This window comes from Macaca nemestrina, chromosome X (assembly GCF_043159975.1).
Source record: "Macaca nemestrina isolate mMacNem1 chromosome X, mMacNem.hap1, whole genome shotgun sequence".
NCBI lineage: Eukaryota > Metazoa > Chordata > Mammalia > Primates > Cercopithecidae > Macaca > Macaca nemestrina.
In genome coordinates, this window is record NC_092145.1 from 132,830,998 (window position 1) to 132,849,411 (window position 18,414).

Below are 18,414 nucleotides of genomic sequence, written 5' to 3' on the forward strand. Positions count from 1 at the left end.
AACCAAAATCTACTACTGAGAAAATACTGATAAGATATATAAAATATCGACAAATACAAACAAGAAAAAAGAGATAAGGCACAAATTTACACCAAGAATGAAAAAACTCAAATGATTACAGATTAGAAGTATTCCCGTTAACATTAAGAACCAACAAGGATGTGTGCCAGCACTGCTACCAGTTGACACTGCTTAGGAAATCCCAGTAAAAATAGGAAGCAATAAGGGAGAAATAATAGTATAAATATTGCAAGAGGAGAAATAAAAGCGTAACTGATTAGAGATTATATGATAGCACATATAGACAATTTGAGATCACACAGTTAATAAATGATTAAAACTAATATGAGAGCTTAACAATGACCATTTACAGAAAGCTCACATGTGATTCCTACATTTAAGAACAATTCCTTATTGTCTTTGCTCTTTAACTGTCTCTAAAATAGCAATTGCCCTGACGTGGTTTCTGATTCCAGTGGACAATTCCAGCCTTTAATGATGATCCTATTAGACCCATTCTGTCCTTTAACAGATATCTGTACTCACTTAGAAATCGAGGGAACTATTTTGCTGAACTTTTTCTTTATATATTACTCTGGACTGTATTGGAATGGTCATTTTCTTATCTCAGGGCATGTAATACTCATTACAGAGATTTCTTAGGTTGTACTCCACTATGTTTGAGAGCCAGTGTTAATCTTACTGTGTTTCTAAGAGTACGAGAGCACTGCTATCTACTATGGTACTCTGCAGAAGGCTTCTTTCCTGATGACTCTGGGAAGGGCCTGGATTTGTGTATCGCTGGAGTTGTGAGCACTCTCTCAATGTACATGTGTCTGCATAATTAACAGACAGCTCTTTAAACATTTTGGTGGGAAGTTCCAATTACATAATGAATTCTAAACGAAGCTGATTTGATATGCACGTGGATACCATATAATGTCTGTTACCTAAATCAGGCAGAGACACCTCCCCTGTCTCCAGTGAAGTGAGGTTTTAATGCACTTAAAATCAATTTTTAAGCTACATCTGTATTTCAAATAAAATGTCCTTAAGGTGATGGCCAAGGCAAATTGTTTTGTTTTTAGAGACAGGGTCTTATGCTGTTGCCCAGGCTGGAGTGCAGTGGTGCAATCTTGGCTCACTGCAGCCTCAACCTCCTGGGCTCAAGCAATCCTCCCATCTCAGCCCCCCGAGTAGCTGGGACCACAGGCACACACTACCACTCCTGGTTAATTTTTGTATATATATATATATACTTTTTTTTTTGTAGAGATGGGGGTCTTGCTATGTTGCCCAGGCTTGTCTTGAACTCCTGAGCTCAAGAGACCCACCTGCCTTGGCCTCCCAAAGTGCTGGGATTACAGATGTGAGCCACCATGCCCAGCCTGGCAAATTCTTTTAGTTACAACTTTATTTTGAAAATTGTGAATTCCTTGAGAATATTATATTTTCCTAGGAAGTCCGTTTTCTCACTTTCTAAGAAAATTATGTCCAATTTTATCCTCTCTTTTCAAACTTTTTTTCAAGAAAATTCTTTCCCCCACAAAAGTCTAAGCCAATGGTCTTATCTCACATTTTACTAGACAGAAAGTCAAAGCAATAACATCAGTATCCTAACACCCATCTTCCCACCACCAAACCTGTCGACTCACTTGACTGAATTTACTTTGTCTGGCTTGGTCCTAGAAAAGGCCATTATTCCACTAGTTTCTAGATCATATATCCTTCTCAAGAGCTGGAATCCTGGAGTTTTCCACTCCTTCCTACATCATTGATTTCTCTCTCACATTCAGATATTTACTATCAACAATTTTTTTCTAATATATTTATTCTAAAAACTTCCCTAATTCTACATCTTGTTCCAGCTGTAACTCCATTTTTCTTTCTTTCTACACAGCAAAACTTCTTGAAAGATTTGCCTACACTCGCCATTTTTACTTCCTCTCCTATATACCCTTCAACCAACTCACATCTGACTTTCACTCAATCTCTATGCTAAAAATGTTGACAACATTTTACAAACTGCAAAAATATATATGTTTTGTGGTAAATGATCAGTGTTTAAAAAAAAGCAGTGATGTGTGAATATTTTCTAAGTCCTTATTTACTAAGTACTTTACAATTTTCTTTGGTGATAAGTCTCCCTTTAAGGAAATTTCTTTTAGGAATTTACTAAACATTGTCCTTTAAAATTTTCATCTTTATTTCAATTTACAGCTTTTATTTGACTTTTTTTAGCAGCTTACCAGAAGCACATCATTGAACAAAACAGTCAGAGTGATAAAAGAACATTTTCAAAAGGTCACAAATAATGAAAATTACTCAGCATGAATCACAAAATAAGTAGAGATTTCAAAAACCAAAGAAACTGAATTATTTCTACTCATAAGATAAACTACTAGAATCATGATAGCTACTATAGTTAGGGAGTTTTTCCATGGATATTTTTTGCATGTAATAATTTCTTACTATTTTGAAATAATTTTAGATTTCCAAAGATTTTTCCCACATATCCCTCACCCAGTTTCCTCTAAACTTTACATCTGACATTGCCATTGTATATTTATTAAAACTAAGAAACCACCGCCAGTTCATTACCATTAACTAAACTACAGACTTTATTCAGAGTTTACCACTTTGTCAACTAATGCCCTTTCTGTATTCCAGGATCCCATCCAGGCTACCACGTTGCATTTAGCCATCATGCCTCATTAGACTCCTCTGATCTGTGATAATTTTTCAGCCTGTCCTTGTTTCTTGTAACCTTAAAAGTCTTAAGGATTACTAGCCAGGTATTTGTAGAATGTTCCTCAATTTGGAGTTGTTTTGTACTTTCCTCATGGCTAGACTGAAGCTATGGTTTTTGCAAAAGAATAATCATAGAGGTTAATGTCCTTATCTTTATATCATATTGGAGGCATATGATATCAACGTGACTTATCACTGGTGACGTGAACTTCTATCACTTGGTTAAGTGGTGTTCATCACATTTCTTTACATAAAATGACTACTATTTCCTCTTTTTATACTCAGCGCTTTAGATGCAACACACTAAATTCAGCCCACATTCAAACGGGGAGGGGAATCAATCTCCGTCTCCCGAAGAAGGGAATATCTACTGTTATTTCGGATTATTCTGTGGAGGGAGATTTGTCCCTTCTCCCTTATTTATTTATTTATTTATTTATTTATTTATTATCAGTATGGACTCATGAATATTTTATACTTTGGGTTGTAGTCTAATACCACATTATTTGGGATTTTTTGGTCAAATTATTACAGCTTTGGCCACTGAGAACTCTTTCAGTTGGTTTATGTGTCCTTTTGATAGACTCTCATCCCTTTGTTTTATGAGAACTTTCTGACTCTCTAGCACTACAAGATGCTCCACGTTCCTCTTGTATATTCACTGCCCCAGCTTTAAAATCAGCCATTTTTCTGAGGATTCCTGGTTCTTTTTATTGAAGAATGGGGTTAGAAATCAAGATCTGGGTGCTGGGTGTGATCATTGCTGCTGAAGTGTCATTGCTCCCAGAGTCTCTCCGTAGAGAGAGCAAGAAAATGTATGTATGTACTCTAACCCATGTATATACACATTTCTTTAATTATTTCTGCATCTGTCCATCTCTCTTTCTCTCTGTTTCTCTCTCTCTCTCTCTCTCCATATATATATATATGTGTGTGTGTGTGTGTGTATATATATATATATATATATACTAGGGCAAGAACCCCGGGATACAGAAAGCCCTCTGTCCTTGCAATAAGGCAGAGGGTCTAATTGAGCTGATAGTACAAGCCATCTGCAGATGGCAAAACTGAAAGAGCACACTGTAACACACACCCACTGGGGCTTCGGGAGCTGTAAACACTCAACCCTAGATGCCGCTGTGGGGTCAGAGCCCAAAAACACTCCCCACGACCTGCCCTTCTGCATGCTCCCCCTAGGGGGTTGAGCAATGGGACACCAAAGAAGCAAGCCACACCCCTGTTACATACCCAGAGAGGCGGATAAGGGAAATCTCCTCCCATTTCATATATAAAGCTAATTGTGAGTTCATAGTGATGTCTCTAACTCTAATTTGGTACTACAGAGTTCATTTCACCTTTATTTCTTGTTTATCTATAATCTCCCTCTCTGACAGTGAGAAACCTGGTTCTCAACATGCATCATGAATTTACTTATTTATTCAACCCTAGACATACGTGCAGGTTGAGAATTAGTAACCACAATCCCAGTGAAAAATAAATTCAGCAACTAGAGTTCAGTTTTTATGGACCATTCCTTTTGTCTTTAGCTTTCAGTTTCCTTCAAAACACCATTCAGCAAAGTTATTTATGCTAACTTCTTTTCCCCCACCTGCTTCAGCGAGGTTATGTCAAACACTGTAATAAAGGCAGATTTAGTTGTCATAATCTATATTCCATCCTGAGATCCCCTGATATCCTGCTGATTTTTTTTACTATGCATACATTAAAATGTACTCTTTTTTGACGTACGGTTCTATGAGTTTTGACAAATGCATTGAATCATATATCCACTCAGTGTTTTCAGTAACATACAGATCAGTTCCATCATCCTAAAATCCTACAGATTTTTGTTGAGGGGGGACTATGAGAAAGCACTTGGAACAAAATCTTTTTTCCTTTAAATATTTGGTTTTATGTGATGATGTTAAGGTCAGTTTATTTCCATATTTCCAAAAACATGTTTAAAACTTTTACAAATATCCTTACTCACCAAGAGTTCCTAATTACAGACTTTAAAAAATATTTATAGGTGTGATTATTAATTGTCAATTATAAGTCTTAACAGAGTAACACTGAAGGCCCAAATACTGTGTCTTACTTTGTAACTCTCACTGCAAAAAAGAGGAGCTTGTCTATAGGATGCAAGCTCTTAATGGTTACCTATCATGAATCTCAGTCCCTCACAGTGTTTGTCATACCACTATCTAGCAAAGAAATATATATTCAGTGTTCCATTAAGACATGAGATCTAAATTTGAAAATTCAACCCTCTCATTTTACTGTTGAGATTAAAATTGAGAAAATTTAAGATAGTGAAGTTCCTAGAAGTCAATCACAGGATGGCTAAGATTCAGTCTATTGTGAATTTATTGCATTATGCTTTTGGCTCACAACATGGGAAAATAAGCACTGCTGACAGTCACTGTTGGACTTTGACAAATCTTCAAAATTGTTTTGGCCTACCATTTAGCAATTATGCTCCATTATACATATTTTTCATCTCTATTCTTTTCCACACCTGTCTCCTTAAGAAATGGCTGCCAGAAGATTTCTTTTTAAAAGTATAGTTTGGCATCTCTCACAACTTTATGCAGATAAATCCTGTGCATAATTAAGAGACAATTACAATATTTCATAAAGGTCATGAAAACCTACACAGAACTGTCCTATAGACAACCCACATTGGATGAAAATAATTGGTGTTGAAAAATTAAAGCTAAAGGGGCAGCTTCACCTGCTTATTGAACTGACGGAATTGTTAGTTTTGCCCAGTATCTCATAGCTGTCTGGTGGTTGTATTCTGTTGCTCTCTTCTATGTGCTAATAGGAAACATATGTGCATAAATTAAAACCATAACAATTACTTCATTTTCTAGAACCTAAAAAGCATATCTCAGAGATATTGCACGTTCAGTTCCACACTACTGCAATAAAGTGAATATCACAATTAAGTGAATCACACCATTTTTTGTTTCCCAGTGCATATACAAGTTATGTTTATACTATACTGTAGTCTATTAACCGGGCAATAGCATTATGTCTTAAAAATAATGTACATACCTTAACTAACAGTATTTATTAATAAAAATGCTAATGATCATCTGAGCCCTCAGAAAGTCATAATCTTTTTGGTGGTGGATGGTCTTGCTTTGATGTTGATGACTGCTGACTGATCAGGATGGTGGTTGCTGAAGATGGGAATGACTGTGGCAATTTCTTAAAATAAGACAACGATGAAGTTTGCCACATGAATTGAATCTTCCTTTCCCAGAATATAGTGCTTTCAAAAAATGTGATGCTGTTTGATAGTATTTTACCCACAGTAGAACTTCTTTCAAAACAGGCATCAATCTTAAACCCTGGCACTGCTTTATCTGCTAAGTTTATGGAATATTCTGGATCCTTTATGGTCAATACAACAATGTTCACAATGTCTTCACCAGGAGTAGATTCTGCCTCAAGAAACCACTTTCTTTGTTCATCCATAAGAAGTAATTCCCCATCCATTCAAGTTTTATCAAGAGACTGCAACAATATAGTCACATACACAGGCCCCACAATTAATTCTAGTTGTCTTGCTATTTCCACTACATCTGCAGTGACTTCTTCTACTGAAGTGTCGAACTCCTCATAGTCATCCATGAAGACTGGAATCATCTTCTTCTAAACTCCTGTTAACATTGTGATTCTGACTACCTTCCATGAATCATGAATGTTCTTAATGGCATCTGGAGTGGCAAATCCTTCCCAGAATAATTTCAATGTACTTTGCTCAGATCCATCAGAGAAATCTGCATCTATGGAACCTATAGCCTCATGAGGCTTATTTCTCAAATAACAAGACTTGAAAGTTGAAATGGCTCCTTGATATAGGGGCTGCAGAATGGATGTTGTGTTAGTAAGCATGAAAACATTAATCTCCTTGCACTTCCCTCTCAGAGCTCTTGAGTGACCAGGTACATTGTCAATTATCAGTTTTATTTTGAAAGGAATCTTTTTTCCCTGAGCAGTAGGTCTCAACAGTGAGATAAAATTATGAGTAAACCATGTTGTAAACAGGTGTGCTGTCATCCAGGCTTTGTCATTCCGTTAACAGACCACAGGCAGAGTAGATTTATCATAATTACTAAGGGACCTAGGAATTTTGGAATAGTTAATAAGCATTAGCTTTAACTTAAAGCCACTAGTTGCCTCAGCCTTTAATAAGAGATACAGCCTGTCCTTTGAAGCTTTGAGGCCAGGCATTGACTTCCATTATCTATCTATGGAAGCAAGCCCTAGATGGCATCTTTTAACAATACAAGGCTATTTTGTTTACATTGAAATCTGTTTAGGCATGGATGCAGCTGGAAACCATCATTCTTAGCAAACTATCACAAGAACAGAAAACCAAACACCGCATGTTCTCACTCGTAGGTGGGAACTGAACAATGAGATCACTTGGACTCAGGAAGGGGAACATCACACACCGGGGCCTATCATGGGGAGGGGGGAGGGGGGAGGGATTGCATTGGGAGTTATACCTGATGTAAATGACGAGTTGATGGGTGCAGCACACCAACATGGCACAAGTATACATATGTAACAAACCTGCACGTTATACACATGTACCCTACAACTTAAAGTATTATAATAATAAATAAATTAAAAAAAAAAAGAAATCTGTTTAGGCTAGTCACTTCCATCAATGGTTAATATGGTTTGGATGTTTCTCCCCTACAAATCTGATATTGAAATGTAATCCTCAGTGTTGGAGGTGAGGCCTGGGGGGAGGTATTTGGGTCATGAAGGAAGATCCTTCATGAATGATGGCTTAGTGACATCCCACTGGAGATGAGCGAGTTTTCACTGTGAGTTCACATGATATCTGGTTGTTTAAACATGTGTGACACCTCTCCCCTCTGTCTCTTGCTCCTGCTCTTGCCATGTGACAACCTGCTCCCACTTCACCTTCTTCCATGAGTAAAAGTTTCCTGAGGCCTCACCATAAAACCAGCAGATGCTGGCATCATGCTTGTACAGCCTATAGACTCATGAACCAATTAAACGTCCTTTCTTTATAAATTATCCAGCCTCAGGTATTTCTTTATAGTGACATAATGGACTAACACAGAAAATTGTACTGAGGGCGTGGGGGCTCATGCCTGTAATCCCAGCACTTTGGGAGACTGAGGCAGGCAGATCAGGAGTTCGAGATCAGCCTGGGCAACATGGTGAAACCCCATCTTTACTAAAAATAGAAAAATTAGCTGGGCATGTGGCACATACCCGTAATCCCAGCTACTTGGGAGACTGAAGCAGGAGAATCACTTGAACCTGAGAGGTGGAGGTTGCAGTGAGCCGAGATTGCGCCACTGCACTCCAGCCTAGGCGACAGAGTCTTAAAAAAAAAAAAAAAAGAAAGAAAGAAAGAAAGAAAAAGGAAAATAAAAGAGAGAAAATTGCACTGAGAAATGGGACATTGCTACAAAGATACCGGAAAATGTGGAAGTGGTTTTGGAACTGGGTAATAGGCAGAGGTTGGAAGAGTTTGGAGGGCTCAGAAGAAGGCAGGAAGATGAGGGAAAGTTTGGAACTTGTTAAAGACTGGTTGGGTGGTTGTAACCAAAATGCTGATAGAAATATGGACAGTGAAGGCCATACTGATGAGGTCTAGGTTGGGAATGTGGAAGTTATTGAGAACTGCAGTAAAGGTAAATCCTGTTACACCCTAGCAGAGAACTTGGCTGCATTATGTTCATGTCCTAGAGATCTGTGGAAGTTTGAACTTAAGAGGGATGACTTACCATATCTGGCAGAAGAAATTTCTAAGCAGCAAGGTGTTCAAGAAGCCTGTTAGAAGACTAGATGCTTCTAAAAAGCTAAATCAGGAGCAAAGGAATGACTTAACATTGGAACTTGTATTTAAAAGGGAAGCAGAGCATAAAATTTAAGAAAACTCACAGCCTGGCCCCTTGGTAAAGAATCCAGGCAGGCTGCAGAGCAACCACTTCCTAGACACAGTAGCATAACTAAAAGGCAGCCAAGTACTAATATCGAAGACAGTGGTAAAAAGGCCTTGAAGGCATTTCAGAAGTTTTTAAGACAGCCTCTCTCATCACAGGCCCAGAGGCCTAGGAGGAAAGGGTTGTTTCAGGTACCAGTCCCAGTGTGTTACTACCCTATTCAGCCTCAGGAAACTGCTCCTCACATCTTGGCTGCTCTGGCTCCAGCCTTGGCTCAAAGCGGCTCAGGCACAGCTCAGGCCACAACTCTGGATGGTGCAAGCCATAAGCCTTGGCAATGTCTATGTGGTGTCAAGTCGGTGCATGGAATGCAAGAGTGAAGGAGGTTTGGAAGCTTTCCCCTAGATGTCAGAGGATGTATGAAGAAGCCTAGGTGCCAGTAAGAAGCCTTCCACGGAGGCAGAACCCTCACAGGGAGACTACTAGGAAAGTGCAGAGAGGAAATGTGGGGTTGGAGTCCCCACAAAGAGTTCTCCCCGCCAGTGCACTGCCTAGTGAAGCTGTGAAAAGGGGGCTGCTGCCCTCCAGACTCCAGAATGGTATAGCCATGGACAGGTTGCATCCTGAGCCTGGAAAAGTTACAGGCACTCAACTCCAACCCGTGATAGCAGTCACAGGGGCTTCAACCTGCAAAGCCACAGGGATAGGGCTGCCCAAGGCCTTAGGAACCCAACCCTTGCCCCAGTATGCCCTGGATATGGGACATGGAGTCAAGGAGATTATTTTGGAGCTTTAAGATTTAATGCCGACCCTGCTGGGTTTCAGACTTGCATGGAGCCTATAGCCTTTTTCTTTTGGCCAATTTCTTGCCTTCAGAATGATAATGTTTATCCAATGCCTGTACCACCATTGTATCTTGTGAGTAAATAACTTGTTTTGACTTTATAGGCTCGTAGGTGGAAGATGAGTCTCAGATGAAACTTAAGACTTTGAACTTGATGCTGGAATGAGTTAAGACTTTTGGAGACCATTGGCAGGGCGTAATGGCGTCTTTCAATGTGAGAAGAACATGAGATTTAGGGGGCAAGAGGTGAAATTACATGATTTGAAGATTTATCTCCTCTAACTCTTATTTTGAAATGCAATCCTCAATGTTGGAGGTGGAGCTTGGGGGTGGTGTTTGGATCATGGGGGAAGATCACTCATGAATGGTTTAGCACTGTCTCCTTGGTGATGAGTGAGTTTTCACTCTGAGTTCCCATGAAATCTGGTTGTTCTGGTTGTTTAAAAGCATGTTCCCCCCACCCCTGCCACCTTATTCCCCTTTTTTGCCGTGTGATGTGTCTTCTCTGGCTTCACCTTCTGACACGAGTAAAAGCTCCATGAGGCCTCACCAGGAGCTGAGCAGATGCCAGTGCCATGCTCTTACAGCCTGCAGAGCCATGAGCTAATAAAACCTTTCTTTACAAATTACCCATCCTCACATACTTCTTTATAGCAATGTAACATACAAACACAATGGTTTTAGTTATATTTTCTGGATAATTTGCTGCAGCACTTGTTGCTTTACCTTGAACTTTTATGTTATAGAGATGCCTTCTTTCCTTACACATAATGAACCAACCTCTGCTAGCTTCATGATTTTCTTCTGCAGCTTGCTCACCTCTCAGCCTTCATAGAACTGAAGAAAGTTAAGGCCTGCCTGACTCTGGATTAGGTTTTGGCTTAAGGGAATGTTGTGGTTGGTTTGATCTATGCAGATCACTCAAACTTTCTGCATATCAGCAATAAGGCTGTTTCAGTTTCTTATCATTTATGTGCTCACTGGAGTAGTACTTTTAATTTCCTTCAGAAACTTTTCCTTTTCATTTACAACTTAGTCAACTATTTGGCACAAGATGCCTAGCTTTTGACCTATCTCAGCTTTTTTGATGCTTTCCTCACTAAGCTTAATCATTTCTAGCATTTGATTTAAAGTGAGAAACGTGTGACTCTTCCTTTCACTTGAACACTTGGAGGCCATTGTTGGGTTATTGATTGGCCTAATTTCCATATTCTTGTGTCTTAGGGAATAGGAAGGCCATAATAGAGGGAGACAGACACCGGAATGGCTGATCAGTGGGGCACTGAGAACACACACAACGTTGATTGAATAAGTTCATCATGTTATAATGGGCACAGTTCATGGTGTGCCAAAACAGTTACTATGGTGATATCAAATATCACCAATCACATCTTGCCTGTAATCCCAGTTGCTCAGGGGGATCACTTGAGGCCAGGAGTTCCAGACCAGCCTGGGCAACACAGCAAGACCCCACCTCTAACAAAATTTTGTAAAAAATAGGCTAGCCAGGGGTGGTGGTTCAGGCATGTAGTCCCCCTACCTGGGAGGCTGGGGTGGGAGGATCCCTTGAACCCAGGAGGCTGCAGTGAGCTATGATTGCACTACTACACTCCAGCCTGGGTAACAGAACAAGACTGTCTAAGAAAAAAAAAGAAAAGATCATCAATTACAAATCACCATAACAGATAAAATTATAAGGAACATTTGAAGTATGGCAAGAATTATCAAAACGTGGCAGAGGCATGAAGTGACCACATGCTGTTGGAAAAATGGTGCTGATAGACTTGCTTATTGCAGAATTGCCAAAAAACTTCAATTTGTAAACAAAACAAAAGCAATATCTGCAAAGCACAGTAAAGTGAAGTGCAATAAAACAAAGTATGCCTATACTACATCAGCTTCATTGAGAGAGAGAGAGACAGGGAGAGAGAGAGAACGAGGGAGAGAGGAAGCCAAGGAGGATGACTAAGAGGCAGTCGCCCCCGGCCAGGACTAGGATGAGGTGTAGAGGCTGTGTCCCCCATCTCCAGGGCTGGACTGAGGCCCGAGCACTCCTGCAGCAAAGCCAGCCTTGCCAAATAATGTCTCTATGAGACCGGAGGACTTTCTTTTCTTCTAGGCAGGTTTGGATTTGGGGTGGATTTTAGTTTTGTTTCTCTCCCCTCTTCTTTTTTAATGGTGTATTATCTTTGTTATTTTTATTTTATTTTTTGAGACAGAGTCTTGCTCTGGAGTCACCCAGGCTGTAGTGCAGTGGTGCGATCTTGGCTCACTGCAAGCTCTGCTGCCCGGGTTCAAGTGATTCTCCTGCCTCAGCCTCCCAAGTAGCTGGGATTACAGGTGCGTGCCACCATGCCCAGCTAATTTTTTTGTGTGTTTTTAGTAGAGACGGGGTTTCAGCATCTTGGCCAGGCTGGTCTTGAACTCCTGACCTCGTGATCCACCCGTCTTGGCCTCACGAAGTGATGGGATTACAGGCATGAGCCACCGCGTCCAGCCAATGGTGTTTTACCTTTGATTCACTTTTAGACCTCACCCCTGGTTGTTATCTTTCTTCATCAACATCTTTTCCCGATTTTGTCCCCTTCTCTCCCCAGATCTCTTAGCTACCTTCCAACCCAGGGAGCAGCAGTGTAGACAGGAAGCCACAAGCCTGAGACTCCATCTCCTCTCCTTCTTAGAGCCTGGAGCAGGCCAGGAGAAGGAGGTGGTGTTCTCCAGTTCCCCAGCACTGAGGAAGAATGGGGTTCTTACCATGTCACCCTTCCCTTTGTCTCCTGCTCCCAGGACTGGGCCACTTCTGAGTGAGTCAGCAGATCCCAGCTCAGCTCACACTGAGAATGTAAGAATGTGTGTGTGTGTGTGTGTGTGTGTGTGTGTGTGTATCAAGTTCAACTTCTCCCTTTAGGGACCTATAATTCCTCCAGATGGCAAATGTCCAAGTCTAAGTAACCAGGGGATTTATTCAGTCCAAAGCATGTGGGGGAGGTTGTATCAGTCAGGGTTCAATCAGAGAAACAAACACTCTGATTGAACAAATATAAGATGATACACATATGGGGGTGATACACATATAATAAGGGACTTATAATAGGGTCTAGGCCTTATTGAATTGTGAAAGCCGGTTAATCAGTCTCAGTGAGGCTTTTGTCTTTGCATCATATGCTGGAACCTGAAGTCAGCAGGGAATTCAGGAAGAAGAGATGTTGCAAAGTAGAGGTAGCAAGGGTAAATAGAATCCATGAGGAATATCTGGAGCTCTCAAGGACTGACTGGGACCCATGTTGATCTTCCACTGCCTCTAAACCTCCAATTTCAATGACATGAAAGTCCTGCCAAAAAAAGTGGGCATTCTTTTTTATGGAGCTGGTGAAGAAGAAGGAAGATATGAAGGAGAACTGGAGCAATTGTGGGCCCAGCTGCTGCCCCCACACCAAGGTAAGCCAGGATATAAGCAAAAATATTCATGAGCTGTAGTAGCACCTTTCTTAGCATAAAACAAATGTGGCTACTACTTTATCTTTGCCTCCTAAATCTTTTACCAAATGCCTCTTGTAGCACAAGCTATCTCAGAACCATTCAGGGAACTCTGAGTAAAGTTTTAGTTCAGCTAAGTGAGCAGAATATATATCCCCCAGAGGCAGACCTTCTAAACAGCAGGTGGGGAAAGAACTGCGTAATTTATCTGCTTTCACTTTTGCTAACACTGACACTGTCACTTGAAATCCCAAATGATTTTTTAAAAATGTTTTGTTAATATTATTGCTGGTATGTATCCCATGAAGTTATACAGGGTGCCCCAAACTTGGAATTCTAGTTTTAACACTCTTCTTATGGACTATAAATTCTCTTTTGGGACTCTTAAGATCTTTTCCTGAGAGCAGACCTTGGTAGGGGCTTCTTGAGGCTCCCAGACCCCCGGGCAGTTGTCCCTAACTTTGGATCTCAGTGAGTAGGAACTTCGGTCGTTATGTTCCACTCTAAATTCTAATCTCATTATGCAAATTGCTCTACATTTTCCCAAAAACACAGAGATAATACTCATTTCAAAAAGTATTATCAAAGAAAGCCATTGTCAGGACACAGGATGTTTCATTACATCCTTCTTTCCCAAGAAAAGTCTACAGAGAATGGTGTGGTATAGTTCATGGGTGTTGGGGAAAAGGGGATCTTCTGAATTCATTCACACAAATAACACATATAAAATAAAGATGAATATTTTTATTGAGCAGTAATTGGACATCCAGTGCCCTTATTTAATTTATATTAAATGAGGCATAAAACAATTTTTAAAGCAATTTAAACAGCAGAGAGAATTTTAAGCAATGTGAGGATGTCAAATAGGATTTTTCTACCAATTACACCAGATGGTTATGTGTAAGTATAAACAATTTTTATTGCAACTTGTTCTTAAAAGTTAATTAAAATGTATTTTCAAATATGAGAGAGTTTTATACCAGTAGCTGGCATTTACAGGAAATAGCTGTCCCAGGAGGACTTCCTGGAAGGTAACCCTGTAGGAGTTCCCAACCTTAAAACTTTAAGAAAACTTAATGCGCAGAGTAAACAATGTCATGTGATCAAATTTAATTTAATTCTTACCAGCTACAGTGTACTCAAATTTTTAAAAATTAATATATGGATTCAGAAAATGTAGACAATCTCATGTTATTTATTCTGAGGGAATGAATTATCTGGTTAGGAATTAATCTACACACTACTTCTTCTCTTTTCCTTTTCTGAGACTGTGTGTGTGCATGGCCAAGTGTTAGGAATTAATCTGCACACTACTTCTCTTTTCCTTTTCTGAGACTGTGTGTGTGCAGCCAAGTGTCAGTATCGACAGAACAAAACTATAGTTTGTCTTATTTTACTTCTAAAGAAGAAACATATTTCTGAAATTTTCAGGTTAACTGAAGAACTTGATCTTCAGAAAAAATTGTTAAAGATGAAAAAAAGTAAAAAGGTAACTGTTTTCAGAATGTCAGATTTGAGTAGATGCATCTAATAAGGGTATTAATTTTTTCAACAAAATTCAGAAAATCTAGAGGTCAACTATAAGGGAACAAGGGAAAAGAGGCATAAATAAGTTGCGTATGCACTCATGTAAGAATAAGGGGTAACAAAAGAGGCATAAAGAAACCAAGAGGAAAGGAATGAGAGAAGGAATGTATGGAAGAAAGAAAGGAAAGCAGAGAGGAAGGAATGGAAGAGATGGTTTTCAGCATATATTGTGGAAATTAGAAGACAAAAAGCAAATCTATTAATCTATTGACAATTCTAAATTAGTCAAACTGAATTTTAAAGTCCAGTGTACTTAGGTGGCATCTAGCTGGACTGGGTATGAGGCCTTCAGGATGGCATGCACTGCACTCGGTCTTGGCCCTCCTCCTCGGATGTCTCTGAGGTGCTGGAAGACTCATCCGATTCTTCATCTGGAAATTCGGCTTCACCACTTCTCCAGCCCCGGTGATGACCTCTCTGTGTCAGGTGACGCATGAGGAACCAAAGCATGTACTGGTCAAACAGGCTGGCATGGTGCAAGCTATCTTCATCTCGTTCCCACTTGTTCTTCTTAATCACCTTCTTTAATCCAGTAAGCTCAGTGGCAGCTTTAGCTGTGGGTGTCCAGATCTTCACATTATGATCTAGGCCACTGGTCGCCAGCACAGGTAGGTAAGGGTGGGGTTCAAGACAGTTTATTGTACCTTCTCTGTTCCCCTTTAGGAACTGGATGATCTGGCAGGATGATTTCTCCCAGAAGAAGATATGCCCGCAATCACTACCGCTCACTACAAACTCACTCCTGGGGCCATAGAAATTAACACCTTTGACTGTGGTATTATTTCTGTGCCCCTTAAATCTCTTAGTGTATTGAGCACCATCACTGTGAGAGGAGTCGAAGAGGTAAATATCTTCATCATTGTAGCTGGCCAGAAGCTCTGTGCCATCGTGACTGTACACAACACAGGTGATGTTTGTTGGGAAAACACAATTGACCAGATGATGAGGAGTGAATTTCTTGAGCACTCCATTGTTTTCTTTCTCATCAATTCTCCTCTGGTCATAAATTCTTACAAACTGATCTTGTCCGCCCACTGCAAATTGGTAGGTATTGGCGGGATTCACAGTAATTGTATATAGTCCCACTTTCTTATCCTTTTCTCTTGTTACCACAACTTTTGAAGCTGGCCGGTCTTGTCTGAGGTCAATGGTGAAGACAACAGCATCTTCACCTGAAGTGAGGAACTTAGAAGGAGAGTCAGGCACCAGAGCCAACTTGTGGGCAGGTCCCCTGTGCTGGGCCACACACTTAGTATTCTCGAAATATGATGCATTAATTAGTTCTGCTACCCGTACCTGCCCATCACGGGCACACATGGCCAGGGTGGAATCACCACAATTAGGAAGGAATTTGGCCTGGAAGACATTATTTGTGTGACCACTTTCAAAGTTGAGTACTGGCCTCTGCCGTACCCAGTCCCACACTATCACCTTTAGATCATCACCGCTACTGGCCAGCCGGGTGCCACGCTGGTTAAAGTGTACAGTATTGACACAACCGACATGGTCTGCAAGACGATATTGCAGGCGGAAACGCTGCACAAAGGCTCTTGCCCCACAGGCCTCATATACAAAGCGCGGACGTGAACCCAGCTGCCGCTGGTGAAGAGCAGTAACGACCTGCCAGCGAGGTAGGGGCAGGGCAGATGTCTCTGAGGAAACCCACTCCTCCAGCGCCCGATCCTCCTCTAACAAGTACTGCTCATGGTTGGCACCACTGCATTGTGGACCCGCCCGAGGCTGTTCTTCTTCCTCCTCCTCCTCCTCCGCCTCCTCCCCTCCCTCCGCCTCTTCCCTTCCCTCCTCCTGTATCTCCTCTTCTTCCTCCTCCCTTTCTGTCTCCTCCTCTCCCACCAAAGGGTAATGGAATAAACTTTCACCACTCATGAGGAAATGCTCAAAGTCCTCCATGCTGTCAAGTTCGATGTCTTCACTTGCACTTTCTCGGTCTGAGCTTCGATTTTCTGTGCCGACATCGTTGGGGAATCCACCATCCCTGGTATCACTGTCATCTCCGGTCATTGTCACACTCTGCTCTGAGGTCGCTATGTCAATGTCTGAGGAGTCCTCTGTCGCCGCCACTGCTCCAGACTGCTCCTCTGGGCTGCTGAACAGGCTTTCAGTCCCTAAGTCTGGTAAGCCATCTGTGCTTCCCTCTTGGTGGGACATCTCGAACGATCTTTGCTGTAGTTGATCTGGAACTGCAAAGGCCAGGCCCCTAAAAGCTCTGGGAAGAAAGTTGGCCTGCGGTTAGGACTGATGGTCGTGAAGGAAGTAAGCGCGTGGCAATCAAACGCCAATCTGATTGGCTAAAGGGGACAATAAACTATTCTGCCAAGGCAGTTGCCAGTATGGGATCCCATGAGGTTCAGAAAGCTTCTTACCTGCTCGCCTCCTCGCAGCATCCAGATTGCTCTAGGTTTTCCAGGCCCAGAGCCCCACCCCGACAGGCATCTTACACTGTGAGTAGCTGCGGGTTTTTGAAGATGAAACTTGCTGCACCTTGGAAAATGTTCTTATTAGAGAACCATGAGCAAAAGTGATCCTCTTTAAGCAAAATAGTTTTTAGAAGCCTCTCAGTGTTTTGCTTGAAGGTAATGTACTCTATAAAATGAAGATGTAGGCAAGAACAGTGAAAAGTTAGCTAAGTGTCCCACAGCTAGTGACTTTTTGACATACAAGAAATATCTTAAATCGAGCAGCTTGAGGGAAACCTTGAGTGCTCTAACTGGTAGAATCGATATAGGGTTGCCAGATAAAATATGGTATGCATAGTTAATTGCATTTCAGATGAAGGATGAATACTTTTTTTAGTATGAGTAGGTCTCAAATATTACATTAGATATATTGCTACTAAAATTTTATTTATTATTTATCTGAAATTCAAATTTAACATGGTGTCCTCTATTTTTATTTGTTAAATCTGGCAGGCTCCTTTAGTGAAAAGAATTTAGACCCTCAGTGTAATGAGGGCTGAAATCAACTGATCAATTGAAAGTGGACATTGAAATGAGTAATGGCTTCACCTATTTGAGATAGAAGTAGTACTTCCTTTTTTTCTTATGCCACTAGAGTTCTTATATATTTATTTAGAGTTAATTCAATTTAAGATACTTAGGGAACACCAACACAATTTTATGGAAAAAGAAATTATGTGATGTCATAGAACTATAAAATCTCTTACATATCACCCACAATATGTCAGAGGTTTCTGTGGGGCCTCTAAGGAACAGAAAACAGCTCTACAGAGACAGTTAATTGGCATTACTGTGTTAATTTAATAGTTTCTGTGAATGAATTATCTAAGGTGATGTCAGCATATTTTCAAAGGGCTACAGTAAACTGCTAACTAAGAATGCCAGAATGAGGAAAACAAAGTTTCCCTCAGAGTAACTGCAAGATAAATGCAAAATTGATTAAAAGTAGAAGTACACAGTCTTCTAAAGAAAGCGGATGGTTCCAAGGCCAATAGTAACAGAAAGATATGTAAAAGAGTATTCATAGCAACTTGTAAAGCCTAGCACAGCAAACTGAAAACCACTGAAAAGCCCATCAGGAATAACATGGATATATAATGGAATAATGTACAGAAGTGAGTAGACTAGACTAGAATTGAATACATGAGCATGGATGAATCTTTAACACAATGATGAGTGAAAACACAATTAACAAGGATAGTCAATAATTTCAATTTTTTGCAAGTCTATATTATTTTCATATAAAATAACATCATTTAAAAAGGCAAGGGAGTAATTGATTCACAACTCAGGATAATGATTAAATTTCAAAAAGAGAAGAAGGTTGAAATCT

General features: G+C 40.4%; 1 protein-coding gene across 2 annotated transcripts in view; it reads right to left on the reverse strand.

Annotated features, from left to right (window-relative positions):
* Nucleotides 1-13,741: 13,741 nt before the first annotated feature.
* LOC105499116 (DDB1 and CUL4 associated factor 8 like 2) overlaps nucleotides 13,742-18,414 on the reverse strand; it is a 171,488-nt gene continuing 166,815 nt past the window's right edge. For both annotated transcript variants that reach the window (XM_011771581.2, XM_011771580.3), the window contains one exon: nucleotides 13,742-16,831. In XM_011771581.2, the coding sequence (XP_011769883.2) occupies nucleotides 14,893-16,773 (1,881 nt within the window). In that variant the 5' untranslated portion in view covers nucleotides 16,774-16,831 and the 3' untranslated portion in view covers nucleotides 13,742-14,892. The remainder of the gene's footprint in view (nucleotides 16,832-18,414) is intronic.